General features: G+C 40.3%; 2 protein-coding genes across 9 annotated transcripts in view; one reads left to right on the forward strand and one right to left on the reverse strand.

The window, feature by feature from the left end:
- Positions 1 to 311: 311 nt before the first annotated feature.
- On the forward strand, positions 312 to 14,966 carry CLCC1 (chloride channel CLIC like 1). Of its 5 annotated transcripts, none has more exons than XR_003987787.1 (13): positions 312 to 533; positions 1,308 to 1,448; positions 3,175 to 3,270; positions 4,109 to 4,216; positions 5,138 to 5,359; positions 6,534 to 6,674; positions 7,781 to 7,874; positions 8,887 to 8,984; positions 9,065 to 9,211; positions 9,814 to 10,104; positions 10,634 to 10,916; positions 12,794 to 12,879; positions 14,682 to 14,966. XR_003987787.1 is itself a non-coding variant. In XM_030454887.1 (13 exons), the coding sequence occupies exons 2-11, from the start codon at positions 1,317 to 1,319 to the stop codon at positions 10,913 to 10,915; spliced, it is 1,611 nt and encodes a 536-aa protein (XP_030310747.1). In that variant the 5' UTR covers positions 312 to 533; positions 1,308 to 1,316; the 3' UTR covers position 10,916; positions 13,279 to 13,317; positions 14,682 to 14,966. The 5 variants fall into 5 exon arrangements, 4 of the variants coding, with proteins under 4 accessions (XP_030310747.1, XP_030310746.1, XP_030310750.1 ...); XM_030454887.1 differs by lacking the exon at positions 12,794 to 12,879 and adding an exon at positions 13,279 to 13,317; XM_030454886.1 differs by lacking the exon at positions 12,794 to 12,879 and having other exon boundaries at positions 313 to 533.
- GPSM2 (G protein signaling modulator 2) overlaps positions 12,413 to 16,188 on the reverse strand; it is a 31,780-nt gene continuing 28,004 nt past the window's right edge. Inside the window, exons 12-15 of one of the 4 annotated variants that reach the window (XM_030454883.1) lie at positions 15,624 to 15,800; positions 14,664 to 14,826; positions 14,315 to 14,532; positions 12,413 to 13,012 (exon numbers count right to left, since the gene is read on the reverse strand). In XM_030454883.1, coding sequence (XP_030310743.1) covers positions 12,848 to 13,012; positions 14,315 to 14,532; positions 14,664 to 14,826; positions 15,624 to 15,800 — 723 coding nt within the window. In that variant the 3' untranslated portion in view covers positions 12,413 to 12,847. The remainder of the gene's footprint in view (positions 13,013 to 14,314; positions 14,533 to 14,663; positions 14,827 to 15,623; positions 15,801 to 16,188) is intronic. The other 3 variants (XM_030454882.1, XM_030454884.1, XM_030454885.1) reach the window with 3 other exon arrangements.

Here is a 16,188-nt window from a genome sequence, read left to right on the forward strand (position 1 = left end):
TTCTCAAGCTTGTGTCTGTGTTACAGAGAAGATACGGTTTTATGTGTGTCGCTCTATGTCCTCACCTCCCGTCGTTCTGAGCCGGTTTGATGCGCAGCTCCCACCTCTTGCTTGGGATTGCCCAAAGGGAAGTGGTTTCTGGTCTGGGTTAGGGCGAAAGACGCAATTAAGAGGATCGGGGGGTGGGACGGGGCTGGGGTTAATGTGGGAATTGGAGCCTTGCCGGTTTGGTTGTGCCAGCCGGGGGAGGGGGGCAATGCCGCTGTGGCGGTGTCTGCTCCGCAGCCGCATGGAGCAACGTGGCGGCTCCGCCCGCTGCCGCCCCCCACTCCCCTAAGGGCAGGAGCGGAGCCTCCGCCGCCCCGTACCGGGGGAGAGGCTTCCCCGGGGCTGGGGGCGGTGCTGGGCCTGGGCGGTGAGAAGCGGGTACGGAAAGGCGGCCGTGAGGGGCAGGGAGTGGTGCGGACCCTGCCCCGGCTGCCGGAGGCCTGGCGACGCGGGGGAAGAGGCCGAGAATCTCTGCGGCCCTTCAGGTACCGGACGGAGGGGCCGCGGGCTGGGCGGGCCCGGCCCTGGAGTGGCGGCAGTGAGGGAGTGAGGCACTGCGGGCGGCAGTGAGGGAGCGGGGGGAGGGCCGCGCGTTCTCTCAGAGCCCGCGGGGTTATTATCCGGGCGTGAAGCGGAGGAGGAGGAGAAGTACGCGGGGGTTTGCGCTTGTGCAGCTGTTTCAGCGCTTGCAGCTCACGGCCTCCTGGCTGACCGCCGCGGCTGCGGCCTGGAACCGGCCTGAGCGGGGCCCCGGCTCTCGTCGGGCAGCGCCTGCGGCCCAGCCGGGCGGGGGGAAGCGGGCCGGGCGGCCCGGGCCGTGTGGGAGCGGCCACGGGGTGACAGCACGGTGACTGCCGCCCGGGCTGGGCAGGAATATCCTCACGTCCTTTGCAAGACCGGCCATGGGCGTTTGTGTAGTGATAATGGTGCCAGACCCTCGTGTCGGAGCCTGGAGTAATCCTGCGCTGTTTATCGTGTTTAGCAATGCTGCTGAACTCTGCTCTATACTCTGATAACTGCAGCTAAGTCATATTGATCCACTCCTATAATGCAGCTTCATTGTGCGTGTTCTTGCTTGTGTTTTCTTTGGGAGAGAAAAAAAAAAATATCTATATATATAAATTAAGTTTAACCTGCTTAATGGATAACTGCTTTAAACAGGGCCTGAGAAGGCTTTTTTTCATGTTTTAAGATTGTTTCAGAGGTTTTGTGCAACGTTACATCTTGAACTAAGCACATGAATTTCTTGTTCTATCTAGTGATACAGGATGCTGTTTCCTTTGGTATTGTGTGCAGTTGTTCTAATAGGGAGTGGTAAAGTTCAAGATGATGATTGGATTGACCCCACGGATATGCTCAATTATGATGCTGCATCAGGAGCAATGAGAAGACCTTTAAAGGTACAAAAACACAAGATGCATGAATAAGGGTCTCTGGAACAGACCTTCAGCCATATGCTGTTGAAATATTGCCTTTAATTCCTGAAATTAGAAAACAAGAGTTATGGTATTTTTAACACCTTGTAGGGTTGTATCTGGATCTATACCCAGGAAGTGTTGTGGGCATTGTTAAAATTGTGTATTGCTAAGAAGAAAAATGTCAGTCTGCATTGTTGCAGATCATTAGCTCAGGGCCTGTTACTGGAGAGTTTTTGTTGTGCGTTGATCAAGTCACAGGAACCATGGGGTTTGACTTTTCACAGGTGGTTGTTGACTGATTCATGCAGGTTGTGGCTTCAGAAGTAGTTTATCTGAGAAATACTGGGTTAGGTAGCTCTTGCTAGCTTCTGAAGTGTCAAAAATCTTGAAAATTAAGTTCATAGCTGATAGAAGTTGGGGGAATTAAGCTTAATGATTATATTTTACTGGAATTATCCAGTTCCCAGCAATATGGGAAGAAACTCCATTTATTGTGCGAGAATATGATAAAAGTCAATGGTGCTTTGTAATGCTGGGCATCAGAGTTTTTAGAAGGAAGACTAGAATAGGGATTGAGCACTACACTGTTAATAATTTGTCAACATGGAGGAAAAGATGAATTCTCAAAAGCTGTTTTTAACAAGGTGAATCCTCATCACGTGTGAGGGGTGAATTCTACATATGTCCTGAGATGTATGTTGTTTATCTATTATCTGTGTGCACACATGACACTAAACTGTGGTTAGTAGCACAGGTGCCCTTGATTTTTGTCATTCTTTAGCTTTCAACTTCGGTTTTGCAGCCTTGAATAGTACCCTTTTGACACTGCAGAACATTCTCTGAAGCTTAAAAAATACAAATTTCTCTCCACAGAATTCATCTTCAGCCTCAAGTCCACCTCATAGTCATTGCTGTCCCTTACGTTCAGCAGAAAGCTTTGAAGTTGTTAAAATTGATGCCCAGCTGCTTTAGCTTTTATTAAAAAATGAGGTTTAATGTTGTCTCCCATGAAAACAACCATGTGTTAAAGGAGAAGACTGCCTGCTTTGGGCTAATCAGTCTTTTCAGGATTTCTTTTTGCTGTGCAGTGAGTGGTTTCAGGAAGGCAGGCTGTGTGTCCTTAGAATTTCCTAGCAGCACAGCCTCACTCATCTGAGTGGTGTCTCCCTTTATAGAGTTGCCTCAGTGTGCATACCTGGCTGTGTAAAAGAGCCACTGCTAAAACTAAGAGTGAGCAATTAACAGAAGAAATGGAATGTTGTTTCAGGGTGAACATAAAGGAAAGGCATGCAACCCAGATAGGGATTTGTGTTTACTTTCTGTCTGGCTGGCTGTGTGGCCACTTGGACTGGGAATTGGTCTGGCTGAAAACTGCCCCCTTGCTTGCTGAGTCAGTTTTTAGCCAGTCCAAATATCTAATCTGATGCACTGTGTGGCTCACCAACACCCAGAGGAGGGGAAAGGGCGGGGGGGGGTAAGGCCTCACCTTTAGAAGGCAGCATGCACTTAAACTTAAAGACATTTTCCATTTGGTGCCTAAAATAACAGCAGAGATGCAAGTGAAGTATCATTGGGAGAGTATTAGTAGCAAAGACCATCACTCTGTTTTTAACTCCTTTGCTCCTTTTAAATTGGATGACTATAGAAGTGTGGCATATAGGTTAAATTGTTGAGTATAAAAATATGTTATTTTCTTATGTAATTTTAGGCAAACTATCATGACTCTGAGGACAAAACTGTGGATGCAGTCAGTACTGAAATCTTACCGAGTTGTTCCAGGGAAGTAGATTCCTTGCAACAGAAGGTTTGTTATGGAACCTTAGAATATTTTTCAGCCTATTAGAATATTTCTGATTATGCTTTTCTGGATAGTATAAAACAGGGTTATGTATGTGGAACCTCTTTACTCAGAGGAGAGACCAGGAGTGGTTTCAACTCCAAATTGCAGCTCTGCCTACCAAGGTCTGTGTCCTAAGATGTTTTAGAGTGTAACAGAAGTCGATAGGAGCTGTGTGCTTCTGTCCGTGCCAACAGTTTACTTCTGTGGTATTGGTGTTATACCATGCTGCCAAAAGCTAAGAAACCTGACCCTTCATTTCCAAGCTGTTGAATTCTGTGGGATTTTCAGACGTGGGTAGCAGGCATAGAGAAGACATTTGTGTCTGACCTTAGTGTGCAAGCACTGCAGCTGTCAACAGCTGCTGTAAGACCCATACCCTGCTGCTTCCACCAAGATCAGGAAGATGCAGTGATGCTTCTGTAGCTCCTGACTTATCTCTTCCCTCACCCATTTGGAGACCCAGTGGGATATGTAATTTTAATTTTATAGCTGCTATTTTTAATTTTTCTTTTTCCTGATGTAAACTTAAAATTTAAGGACATTGAGATCTTAGTTTTTTCTGTTCTTCCTGAGGTTAGTATTAATAACTAGCAGATGTGAAATCTCCAGTCCTGGACAGTCCCATGGAAAGCAATATCTTCAGCAACTGCGTATACTTTTTACGTGATATATTTGTCATGGGATTATTTCTTAACTACAGGAATGTGCCTCTGTTAATCCTGAGTTTAATGTGTTGGTAGGTTCTTTTCTTCTGTACAAGCTGGTTTGAGCAAGAAGTGACCAAGATGTGTTTATATTGCAGATTGTAGAATGTGAGAAGAGGAATGCCAAATCACGTGAGAGCCGTAGCTTTTATATTTTTAAGCGATACTTGAACAAGATTTTAAATGAAGCTGGAAAACTTGGCCTTGTAAGTATTTGAACAGTCATGCAAAATTAATTAACTTTGTATTGCTGTATTATGTGTTTTTCACAATTATCAAGTATTAGTTATTCTGGCTTACTTGAATTTAAAATTAAGGGAACTGAATTGCAAAGGCAAAGGTAGTAGAAGTCTGTGCAGTGAGTGCTGGTGTTCGCTGGGAGTGCTTGCTCAGCAGGGACAGTTGCTGTTTGGTCTGTGAAGTATCCAAATGAAGACTGTGTCGGTTAAGTGTATCTAAATACATACTGCTGGTATACAGCTATAGTGATACTCTGTTCAGTTTGTGGTTGTTAAACTTGAGAAAGAGCCAAATTTTGTTTGTTTGTTGCAGACCTCTTAGGCCCTTCAGACTCTGCCATGTTAACCATCCAGGAATGCAGAATTTGCATAAAAGAACTCTCTCATTATTTTCTTTATTGTAGTGTCTTTGGAGAGAATTTTTTTCTCTTCAGAAGTAGAGGAATAAACTTTTAGCAATAAGAGCAAAATTAATATTTAAAATAGAACTTAATAATTTAAAACTTCTTATTTCAGTATATAATAGCCTCTGCCTATATTATGCAGCCATGATTGTGATACACATAGCACATTAGTAATTAATACTTGTTAATGAGAAGCAGGCCTAAAATTCTAATAACAGGTGAGATAATTCACTTAAATTTTTAGGTTCTTGCTGTAGAATTGGAAGAGTACAAACAAAGTGAACTGATGTTTTATGTAGTTCAGAAGAATAAACAGTAACTTTATAGAATCATAGCATGCTCCCATGTCTTCATCCCACAGTCTGCTTAAGAAAGTTGCTGGTACAAAATGAGGGTAAATTATCAGGTTTCTGTATAGGGATACAGGGTGTTTCTGTTTCCATAAAAACAGCTTAATCAGTGTTTCATTTTGCTTTTAATTCAGCCTGAGGAGAATGTGGGCCGTGTCCATTATGATGCTGAGATCATCCTTACAAGACAGCAGTATTTGGAGATCCTCAGGTTTCTCAATGAGGAAACCTGGCAGTCAGGTGCTGTGGATGATGCACTCAGTGACATTTTGGTCAACTTTAAGCATCATGATTATGATGCTTGGAACTGGAGATTTGAAGACACTTTTGGGATTGATCTATATAATTTATTTATGGTAAGAGAACAAAGGCTTTGGTATTTTTTGTTGGTTTTTAAGTGCTGTTTTCTCCAGGGTTTCTTTTTGTGCCAGTCTAGCCAGTGAATATTATCATCTTAACTCCAACATGAGGCAGTTCTTTCCATTGTACTTAGAGTGAGTCACTATTTTTATTTCATGGTTCCTGAAGGCACAGTTGACTTACTCACTTGAAGTAAGAATTCAAGTTTTTTATTCCTGTGGTCATCTTTTTCTTATTGTAGCTCTGCAGTTCTTTTCTGGTATGCTTTTTTCTTTCTCTTCCTATCTTTCACATCTGTGTTCTGTGAATCATTAGACTCTGGTACTTTCTTACCACTTAAACTGACAACTGGTGCATATTAAACTTTCCAGATTTGTCTCTTGTTCAAATAGATGCTGGAACCGTTGGCTTCTGCAGGAGTTGGAATATATTTTTATTGAGACAAGTATATAACTGAGGTTTTAGATTTTATAGGTTAGAGGGTTTTGTCAATTTTGTGGGGAAAAAAATTGTATACTGTTGGAGAGGAGACCATGACTATGGGAAAACATTCTCTGAAATGGAATTACAAAGTAAAGATCTAGAATAAGATGAGGGTCTCTGAATAACTCTTAAGATTTGTTCAGAACATGCTAACATTTTATGCTAACATGATCTTGAAAGTAGCTTGTCTAGTTTTGAGGGGGTCTGTGGAAAGCAAATGAAAAAAAAAGCAAGCTGTTGGTAGTGTAACCTCACTGTTAGGTGTGCTGGGATGGAAAGACTCTGCAGGGCTTCTCTGAAGTCTGTAACTTCCTCTCTTAAAACTGCAGGAGTTGGCAGCAGTGGTTCTGTGGTTCTTACTGGGCACATCCTACTCAAACATAGGATTACCCATTTTGTAATTTTGAAGTCTGGTAGGTAACCTCTTAAATATCATGAGGAAGAAATAACTAAGTATCACACGAAAAGAATTAACAACTGCACCATAACGCTGTGATAGTGATCCCATGAAACTTCTCTGCCTCCTGCTGCTGCAGATGTGCTGTGAGAGCAAGCAAAAATTCTCTCAGCTGTTCTGTGTAACTGCCACTGGTAAAAAGAAAAGTCGGCAGCTCCTTCAGGTGTACTGGCAGTAAGACTGGAAAATTCCAGATCTGGATCATAATTTTTTCCTTGTTTCTTTTTCAGATACTCTTGTGCTTAGTGTGCATTGTAACTGTTATAGCTACAGAGCTCTGGACACATATTCATTGGTTTGTTCAACTAAAACGTGTTTTATTAATAAGTTTTCTCATCAGTTTTGCATGGAACTGGCTTTACTTGTATAAGGTAAGTTGTTCTGAAATCTTAATGGCTTTTAAGCTTCAAATTTTAGTTATGAGGGAGTTAAGGCTATTTAGTTCCTTTGGTTTGTTTACATAAATCAATTCACTGCAAAATAAAGAAATGGATGCAAATTTTATTTTGCATGTTGATAGATGTAATAGGCTTGAAGAAGAAAAGAAACCCTGCCAACTTTTATCCTGCCACAGAGGCACATAAACACATAAAGCAGTAACGTGATTGCATTGCATGGGCAAGGGAGCACTGTCTGAAACAGCTTGGAAGAAAAGTCTTACAAAAGCATCTGATGTTTTATTGTTTTTTTTTTCTTTCCAAAGCAACTGAATTTAATGTGATAGAGCAGAGATAAACACTTCATTGATGGTGACATAGTAGCCAGCTGTACAATGGTATTGGTTTCGGGGTTTAATGAGGAGGAATTTATGCTGCTAGGTCTCAAAGCCACAAAGTCTCAGTTCTCACATCCTGTCATCAGAATTTACCTGCAGCTTGTCAGAGCCAAGAGCAGCAGTGCCAGAGGGGAGAGGGTGGCTCCTGAATGTGACTGCACTGCCACGTGGAGGACTTTGATGCAGGCAGTGAAGAATGTCATGAGTTTTTCAGTGGATTGACTTAATTTTTACTCTTTGATCAGTTGCAAACTGTGAGGCAAAATTATAATGAATAGAGGCATTTGTTAATGGAAACTCTTTAAAAAATAAGAGAATGTCCTAGCATTTTAATTTGTAGTTGCATGGCAGCTGTCTCTGTTTTTAATCCAGAAACATTTTAAGGAAACAAGCTGTCAGGTTGCTTTTGTCTCCAACTTAAACCTTTGGAGTTTATTCTTTTGGTAATTCAGACTCCATTTGGAGAAAACTCAGAGGCAGCCATCTTGGTAGTCTTTATCCAGCCCCAGGAAGTACTAAAGATTTAGCTGTGAAATTGTTTGGGTACTAAACTTCTTTTAATACAGATGGACCCAGGTAATTATTCTGAACCTGCTAAGAGCAAACATGATTAGCTCAGGTGCAGTGCTGCATGGATACAGGTGTTCTGTGCCCTGCACCACCTTGTTTTACATTTTACATGTATTTCTTATTTTTCCATAGGTGGCTTTTGCACAGCAAAAAGCAGACATTGCAAAAATGGGGCAGTTTGATAACATCTGTGCTGAGAAGCTGGGCTGGAGAGAAAGTCTGCTTGGTAGATACTTGTTTCATTATTTTGTAATAGTATTTAAGATGACAAAGGATTCAATAATAGTATCCAAGAATACTCTTAATTTCTTTATGAGTAGTACACTGCATCTTTTTCAGCAGTACATGATTGTGGTTTTACCATTTTTCCATTCCATTTCTTTTCCAGGCCTTTGAAGGCAAGCTGATCACAAAACTGTGCTTAGAGCATGTCATGGTGTTCCTTCTACATGGTTATTCTTTTAACTAACCTGTTTCCCAACCTCTCCTTTGCCAGTACCATTTGTTGAATATAGGAGGGCCGAGCTCAAGGAAAAGGTGGCCTGTTTTCATTTTCTAGACCCACAAGTACAGTGTACTTCAGAAGTGAGCTCTGTAACTACTTCAGTTTTGTTACATTTACAGAGAAAACTTACTTTTTTGTTAGTCGTTGCTTATTATTATCCAGTGCTATAACAGGTCGGTTAATGATGGCAGCTCTTAATTAGAGTCCTTCTTATGGTCTTCCCTCTAGATTTTTTTGGCTGTGATTGATCTGTTTATGTCAAATTTCAACGGTTTATGTTCTGACTGCACTAAATAAACCAACTACATAAGCACTGATAGCAGAAATTACTTGTTTATAACTGCCTGACAAATGAGTAATAACACTTTAAATTGCTTCTTTTTCATTAGCTGTAGAAAAAATGTTCTAGATAATAGTCCCTACAGAAGACACTACTCTTCTGAGGCTTCTAGGGACTAAGTTAATCTTGTAAAGAGATCTTTCTTGAGTGAACATACAAACGCCTGTGATTCTTCTCTCTTTTTCCTGCCTTCCTTCTCCTTCCTTCATCCCCATAAGTAGATGAACTACACTGCCAAGATAATTTCAGATTTTTAAAAAACAAATTTGAGCTTTGAATTGTATCTAGAAGATTTCTCTTCCAACTGTGATTGAAATGCCACTTTGCGCATTACTACTTTGTTATAAAATATGTTTTTAGAGCAGTAAAAATACGTCTCTGCTTTGGCTACAGAGTGGTTCACAAGTAAATGGACATTGCAGGATGATGCCTGTCAGAAGTACTATGAAACTCTACTGGTAAATCCAGTTCTGCTGGTCCCACCCACAAAGGTACACGCCCAGACTAAAGAGAATCTTCATGTTGATGTTTGAAATCAGTGACAACACTATTTTTCAATTTATTTTTGTAGGCATTGGCAATTACTTTCACCAACTTTGTAACTGAGCCTTTGAAGCATGTAGGACAAGGAGTTGGTGAATTCATCAAAGCGCTAATGAAGGAGATACCATTCATTCTGCAGATTCCAGTGCTCTTTATGATGGCTCTGGCTGTTCTGGTTTGTATACATTTTTCTTACATGTAAAAGCTCATATTTATTTTTAAACATGATTATTTAACATGGTTATATTTAAAGTATTTTATCTATTATATAGTTTATTTTTTATTTGTACTACTGAACAGATTTTGTAGCACAGGTGAAATTACTTCAACAAGGGCATTTTTTTCTTGACAAAATCTTTATAGTACAATTGGTTTAGCAATTAACATAGGTCAATTTGTATTTAAACCACATCTCTACTTCATTCCACATGTGGGATAAAGTAGCATTAAACTGCTTAACATCTTACACTCTCTGACAGTTTCCTGCATTAGTTCCTGTTTCTTATTTGGCCATTACACACTGAGGTGCACAACAAGAGTTTTGTACACAAAAGCACCAAGTGAGAGCCTTCCAGCATCTGTATTGTAGCACCAAAGATGAACTAAACACAGTCTGGCAGTTCTGCAGTGTGGTCAGACTGCTGGAAGTGTGAATTTTGTTGCAGCTGTTCTGTCATCTGAGCTCTTCCAATGTTTTTCAGATACTTGACTTTGTGAAAAACTGTAGGCTGGTTTTTGACAGTTTATTGTTTTCTTTTCTTTCCCCCCCTCCCCCAGGCTTTCTGCTACGGTGCAGGATCATCAGTGTCTATGCTAAGATACTTGACCTCTCAGAACAGAAGTCTTCCTCCCTCTGAGAGTCACCAGGCCAACACTGACTTGGTGCCTTACAATGGGAGTCAGTCAGATGGATACAATTTGCAGAGGCCTCGTTATGTTCACAGAGGATCTTACGACAGAGGGGATGCTCCCCTGGGGCCAGGAAACAGCAGTGGGGGTCCTGACATCCTGCACACCAGCACTGTGCCACACACGCAAGTAGAAGACTCTCATGTACCAGAACCTGCTGTATGTTAGTCCTGGTGCTTTTTGAGCTGCCCTTGCATTTTATACATTTCAGTGTCATCTGCTAGAATGTGTTATAACAACAAGCTAAAGCCAAAGCTTGAGGAGAGAGGAGTTCAGGACCTATCTGTTCCCCTGTAAACAGTGTGATAGAGGTGTCTTGGGGATGTTTGGCTTTGGAAGAATACTGACCACTATCTAACTGTGGCAGGAGACTACTGAATTAAAAATGCTTTTTTAAGTCTTCCTTGTAATAACTCCGTTTTGAGAGAGCAGTATTTATGCCAGCCTGGGCAATAATTATTCAGAGAGGAAAGGTGGGCAAAAAAAGCAGTGTTGTCTTTTCTGTAAACTATAGAAAATTAAAAAACAGATTTATATTCCAGATTGTGCTTATTTACATGTTTCCTCAGGAAAAAATACACCAGTTGTGCTTTGGGGGAGTTCTGCCCCTTGAGATGAGATGCACCTTAAGCAATAGATGCCATCACTTTGGATTGCTTGATTAATAGCTTATTATTAATTTTTACAGAATAGATTGCACACTGAGCCTGAAGTTTGTAGACTAGAAACTATCACAGCTGAAAATCTTACTGAAGAACATGTACTTGAGCAGCAGAAAGAGGAGGCAGGCAAAGCAGAGCAAGAGACTGGAAAAAATTGTGATCCTAATAAAAACCTAGAAGGGAAGAGTTCTGCAATGGAACCATGCAAAGAGAAGAACAGCAGTTCTCACGGGGAAGTGACCAAGAAAGAAGAGGAGCAGGTCTCATTGGATGCACAGGAGGGAGACAAAGGAAGCCCCAAGCTCTGATGTAAGTCTCTGATCTTTAGTTGTCACATACTTGTTGCTAGTTCTGCTCTTGTTCTCAAATGTAGAAAAACAACCATCAGCCAGCTGCGGGGTTATCATCCTTGTTCAGAGCATTAGGATGCATGACTGTAACGTGGGGTTTTTAAACACTGAGAGACAAACTACACACTACTTCTGGAATTTGAAATTAATGTGTTAAGTAACATTTTTAGTGTCCAAAAAAACAGGCTTGTGGAGTGTTGCTGCTTGACTGAAACCAAGTGAATGTAAGAAGTTTTAAGTAAAACACTGGGTGGTGGGAAAGCACTGGTACTCTGTAATCTAGCAGACATAAGCCTCATTGTTAACTCAGTTTGAAGAAATTTGCTGATGTTCATGTAGTTCACAGAACAGTAATTGCAGCTCATTCAGAGGTCTTAGGACTATCTTTCAGTTTATATTCTTTAAAATAAGTAGAATTACTGCTTGTCTGCTCAGTTTTAGGGCAGCTTGGTGATTTCCTGATTGTTTAATAATCTGCAGAGGAGAGAGATGCTGATGTTGCACCAGATGTGTTTTTTAGGGTGAATCCTGGCTAAACAGGGAATAGGAAGCACTAGGTAAAAGTACTAACGATAAACATAAACTGATCTTAACACATGGTTTTTGGAATAATAATTCTGGCATTTCTCTTTAAAAGCAGCACAGTTTTAGTTTCAGTCAGAATCAATTTTTGACCTAAAAAAAGCTGAAAGAGTTTTTACAAAATTTTCAGTAACTGTAAAAGGGTTGGAATTAATGTATTAATACCAGGATTAATGTGCAGCCTGTGGCTGTTTAGCAAGTCCTTGAATGCCATTTTACACTGAAGCTAAAAGTAATTGTAGATTCTTCTCTAGGGGTGTAGCACCTCAATAAAAATTGACATCACTTCAGTTATAAATACCTGAATTGAACTGTTTGCCACCCGTGGTGTTCCAATCAGTGTCTTCTAACTCAAGATGCTGACACTTAAAGCAGCATTCAGCCCTCGAGGTTCCCAGCCCAGGGGAAGATTTAAGTTACAGCTGTTGTTGCCCAGGAACTGCCCTACCATGGCACATCCTCATCAGGAGAAACAGAAGTAGCTGAGGTCCAGTAATGAGCTGCATACCCACACTGACTGTCACATTTTCAATTCAATTACTGCAGGAATTACCTGATGTCCATGGTGGTTCACACAATGTACCAACCACCACTGTGCTTCCTTGGGGCATGGACTCCTCCAGGTGGTGGCTATGTACCACACAAGCTGTAAAGCAGCACTGTCAGCTGTTACCTAAACCAAATATATCTTAAAAAAATTCTTTGATTGTAAAACTGTTCTGAGTAATACAGTAAACATTTAACTAAGTACTACCAAAAAACCCAGCATGTTTTTAAAAGACCACTGTTGTAGTAAATAGAATTTAAACAAGGGTTTGATTATTTTTTTTAAAATAACTATGGAGAAACAAAGACAGGCAAAGCACTGATGCTATTTCTCAAATTATTTTTTTTTCATTTATAAAAGAAAGTATAAAAGAAAACAGGACCTTTTTCCAGGGAGGTACAAATCAGAAAAAAATAATCAAGTTTTCTTTAAAAAACATAGAAATGTAGGTCTTACGTTAGACTGAGACAGTGCTGGAATCCACACATCAACAATGAGAATACCTTGAGAGGGAAAAAATTTTCTTTTAATACCCTAAAGGCATTTAAGAGGGAGATACAATAATGGGTGCCTCAGACACTGCAAAAAGCAGAGGCAATTAAATACTGGTCACAAGTGTGATGCTACTGCTAACTTGTATAAAAAATTATTAGGGGACAGAATTTCTAATTGCAATCTTCTGTAAAAAGGCATGTATGTTTTTACAGCAAACAAAAATGGTAACTAAGATGCTACTATACAATATGTGCCTGTTCCTTTCTTCATCTGGAATTTGATCCCTTTATCACTGAAGGTAAATGGACTCTTTGTTCATCCATTCTCTTCGCTTGTGATCGCAAAATCAGACTGAAAAAATCCTCATCTGGTACAGTTGGTCCTTTTGCAGATGATGGAGGAGCACACCTTTGATCATCCAGCCTGGAACCCTACAGACAGACCAAGCAATAAAGCTGCATATTTACAGGAATATATAGAATAAGTGAATAGTACTAGTGAAAAATTACTAAAAGCTTCTGCTTTCAAATTTAAAGCTATAACAGGGATTTAATTTGTAAGTATTGTTTGGAATTAAACTTCTCAAATGAAATTACTAAGTTAAGAATACAAGTATAGTTAAAATGGAGCCTGCAAACCACTTGTTTATATGCATCTGAATCTAAAAACCCCAATTTAGTTCTTGTTTGTATTGCAGGAGGAGACTGAAACATCCTTTGTCTAGAAGAATTTTAAGATTAGTACATGGTATCTTTAATCTCTTACAACAGAAAATATAGTTGTCTTCCTGCCCCTACACAGGGAGTGAAAAAAGGCCACAATGTTATCAGATATTGGAAGTTTTCCTCCAGACTCAAAAGACTGATGCACAGAGCAGTTTGCTCACACCCCTGAGATAGTTTCTGGGCCCTGTTCACACAGCCACCCTCTCCTCCTCAGGTTTTACAGGCATCAGCAGTGGGCAGATGCTGAGCTAGCTGGAGGGCAGCACGGTCACCACAGGAACAGCAAGGCTGTCAGTCTTGGATGTACCTTGCAGAGTCATCTTTGAGACACGTCTCAAGTCAGCTGCCCTCTCCTGCTTCTATTTAAAAATAAGGCAGCATCTGCAGTGATGGAGGGGACTGTGTTTTTCCGTTCCTATCTCTGTAAGCAGTCAGTAATCCTGTTACTTATGTTATCATGATCCTTATCAACCCATCATCAGGTGAAACACCTCAGGTCTTTTAATTAAATCCTTTCTGGACTAATTGGTACAGATACCAGGCTCTGACAACAGACACCTGACTTGTATACTGCTACCAACTACTATTTAAACCTAACATAACTCGAATGATGATCACTATTACCACTAAAACTTTTGCTAAGTTAGGATTCCTGGTAACTCAGGTGCCCTCCAAACAAGTCAGATCTAAACCCTTTTTCTTCAAAATAATTTTAAGTATTGCTTCTAATAGTCTCATTTTCTTTCACTTTTTCATCATTTGTTATTTAACTGGTTAACATATAAGTTACACTTGCTAGAGAGGATATAATTTGAAGAAGAAAAAAACAACTTGAAATAAAAACATCCCAGTATTTTGTTTTCTATGTTCTCCCTTATCTGCCAAATCAGTTTGTATCTTAAAATACATACTAAAGAAGGTGGCTGACTTGAAGAAACTAAATCACAGGATGCACAAATCAAATCCCCAAAGACTCGGCATCTATACAATTTCTGTAAAAAAATTTACCTGACATTTTATCAATGTATCAAAGAAGTCATCATCTAGTTCCCTGTTGTTACTTGCCATGAGGTGACTGAGGACTGACTGGCTGCTGTGCTGGTTAAGATGAAGCCCAGGCAGATTGCTGAAGCTGGCACGTTGGTCATCCAGCCGGCGGCTCTGGGAGCTGGCAAGTAGGTCTAGAAACTCATCTGTGTGGGGTGAGACTACAGAAGCAGAAAGGGCTGGGAAGGAGGAAGAGAACAAGTTAACCAAGAAAAAAAATCCTTTCCATAGCAAGCCTGCCATGCAAATATATTTTTAAAATAGCATTTGGAACTACAGTCAGATACGGATTTTACTTCAAAAAAATTACATTTTCTCATTGTTTTAGGTGGAGTAGAGGATGTTGCCACAGAAGCAGCTGAAAATCTGTTCTTCTCCTGGAAGTGGTACCTCTGGTCATCCATCCTGTTACTCTGGAATCGACTCAGCAGATCAAAGAACCCTTCATCTGCCATTGTCTCTCGACTGTTTTTCTGAAGAAGAGAGAAGAGTTAGGGGTTTCTGGAACTCCAGACTACCTGAACAGGGAAAACTGCATCACAGTTTCAGTCCAGTGGTAATGTTTGATATATGTGTATCTGAAATCCATTAAATTAATTTTTTTAGTCATCCATTCCCAGAGAGCAATTTATCATAAGAGGAAATGCTAATGAGATGGCATGCATTTTTGGAAGGTAAAATGCATTAGAAAAGTTTGGTTCTCTGAAACAAAGAAACAGTACTCTGATCAGTACCACTGGAGTTATTGCTCCTCAGCTATGAAGCCACCAAAACCCAAGATGTCCATGAAAGAAAAAACCCAAGAACAGTAAGGAAGAGTTTCCATTGCCTCCAGGTCTACAGTCATAAGCACTTGTTTCTCATCTAGATCAAATGACACAGTTCTTTCATTTTTCACTGACTTCTATCAGGAATGCACTAAACTAAAAAGTATGTAAAAAATTCTCCCACTGTCTGAATTATAAAAAACATTTTTTTAAATTTGGAGAAGCAGGGCCTAGATAAAACTTAGAAATAAAATTTCTGTGCAAGCTAAACTGCAGCCTCAGAAAATCCACCAGGAAAAAAAGTTCTGATAATAGGAAAAGCAGTTGGAAAAGCTGGCACCAGCACCCAAAAGAGAGCTGCAGAACTGCAGATTCTGCATCATCTTACAGAGCCACCATATTTAAATCAAGTAAAACTGAAATCTACAGCTACTGGACTGTTTTTCCATAATTCTGATCAAAGATTATCAAAAGCTGTGATCTCCACAGCTCGCCAAACCTACCCTCTGAGAGTTTGGAAGTTGATGATCAATAGAATTACTGGCATCCTGCAAAACTTTGGAAGAGGTGCCGTTTTTGTACTTTTTGCCTTTTAGTCGATTTACAAAATGCAGTTTTGTTGAAGGTTTGGCAACCAGTGGTTTCTGTTTAGCAAGAATCTCACTGTTCCAGTTCTGAACCTAAGAAAACAAGAGTCATGAAATTAAGCCTTCTGATTTTAATTACCTGTACTGTTACCTCTCATGTGCTGCTTTTTTCCCTCCCCAAAATGAAGCAGCTTTATATTGTTTAGTTTATCCAGCCAGGAGGATTTGGAAAATTAGGCTTTGATTCTATTACTTGACCTGTGATTACTGAGCTCTTGGAACATGAAGCAGGTTAGTACTGTTACTGATCAGTCTGGAAACTATACTGTAATGTGACACCTGGCTAATTAAAATGTGGTCAAATGGTACATTTAATCAAACACACAGACGTTTTCCTTGCTGAGTACAGTGTCAGAAATGTAGCTGATAAAAATGCTGAAATGCAGACACAGCTGGCATTGCCCACCTGACATTCTTGAAA

Source organism: Calypte anna, chromosome 8 (genome assembly GCF_003957555.1).
Source record: "Calypte anna isolate BGI_N300 chromosome 8, bCalAnn1_v1.p, whole genome shotgun sequence".
In the NCBI taxonomy this organism is placed as follows: domain Eukaryota; kingdom Metazoa; phylum Chordata; class Aves; order Apodiformes; family Trochilidae; genus Calypte; species Calypte anna.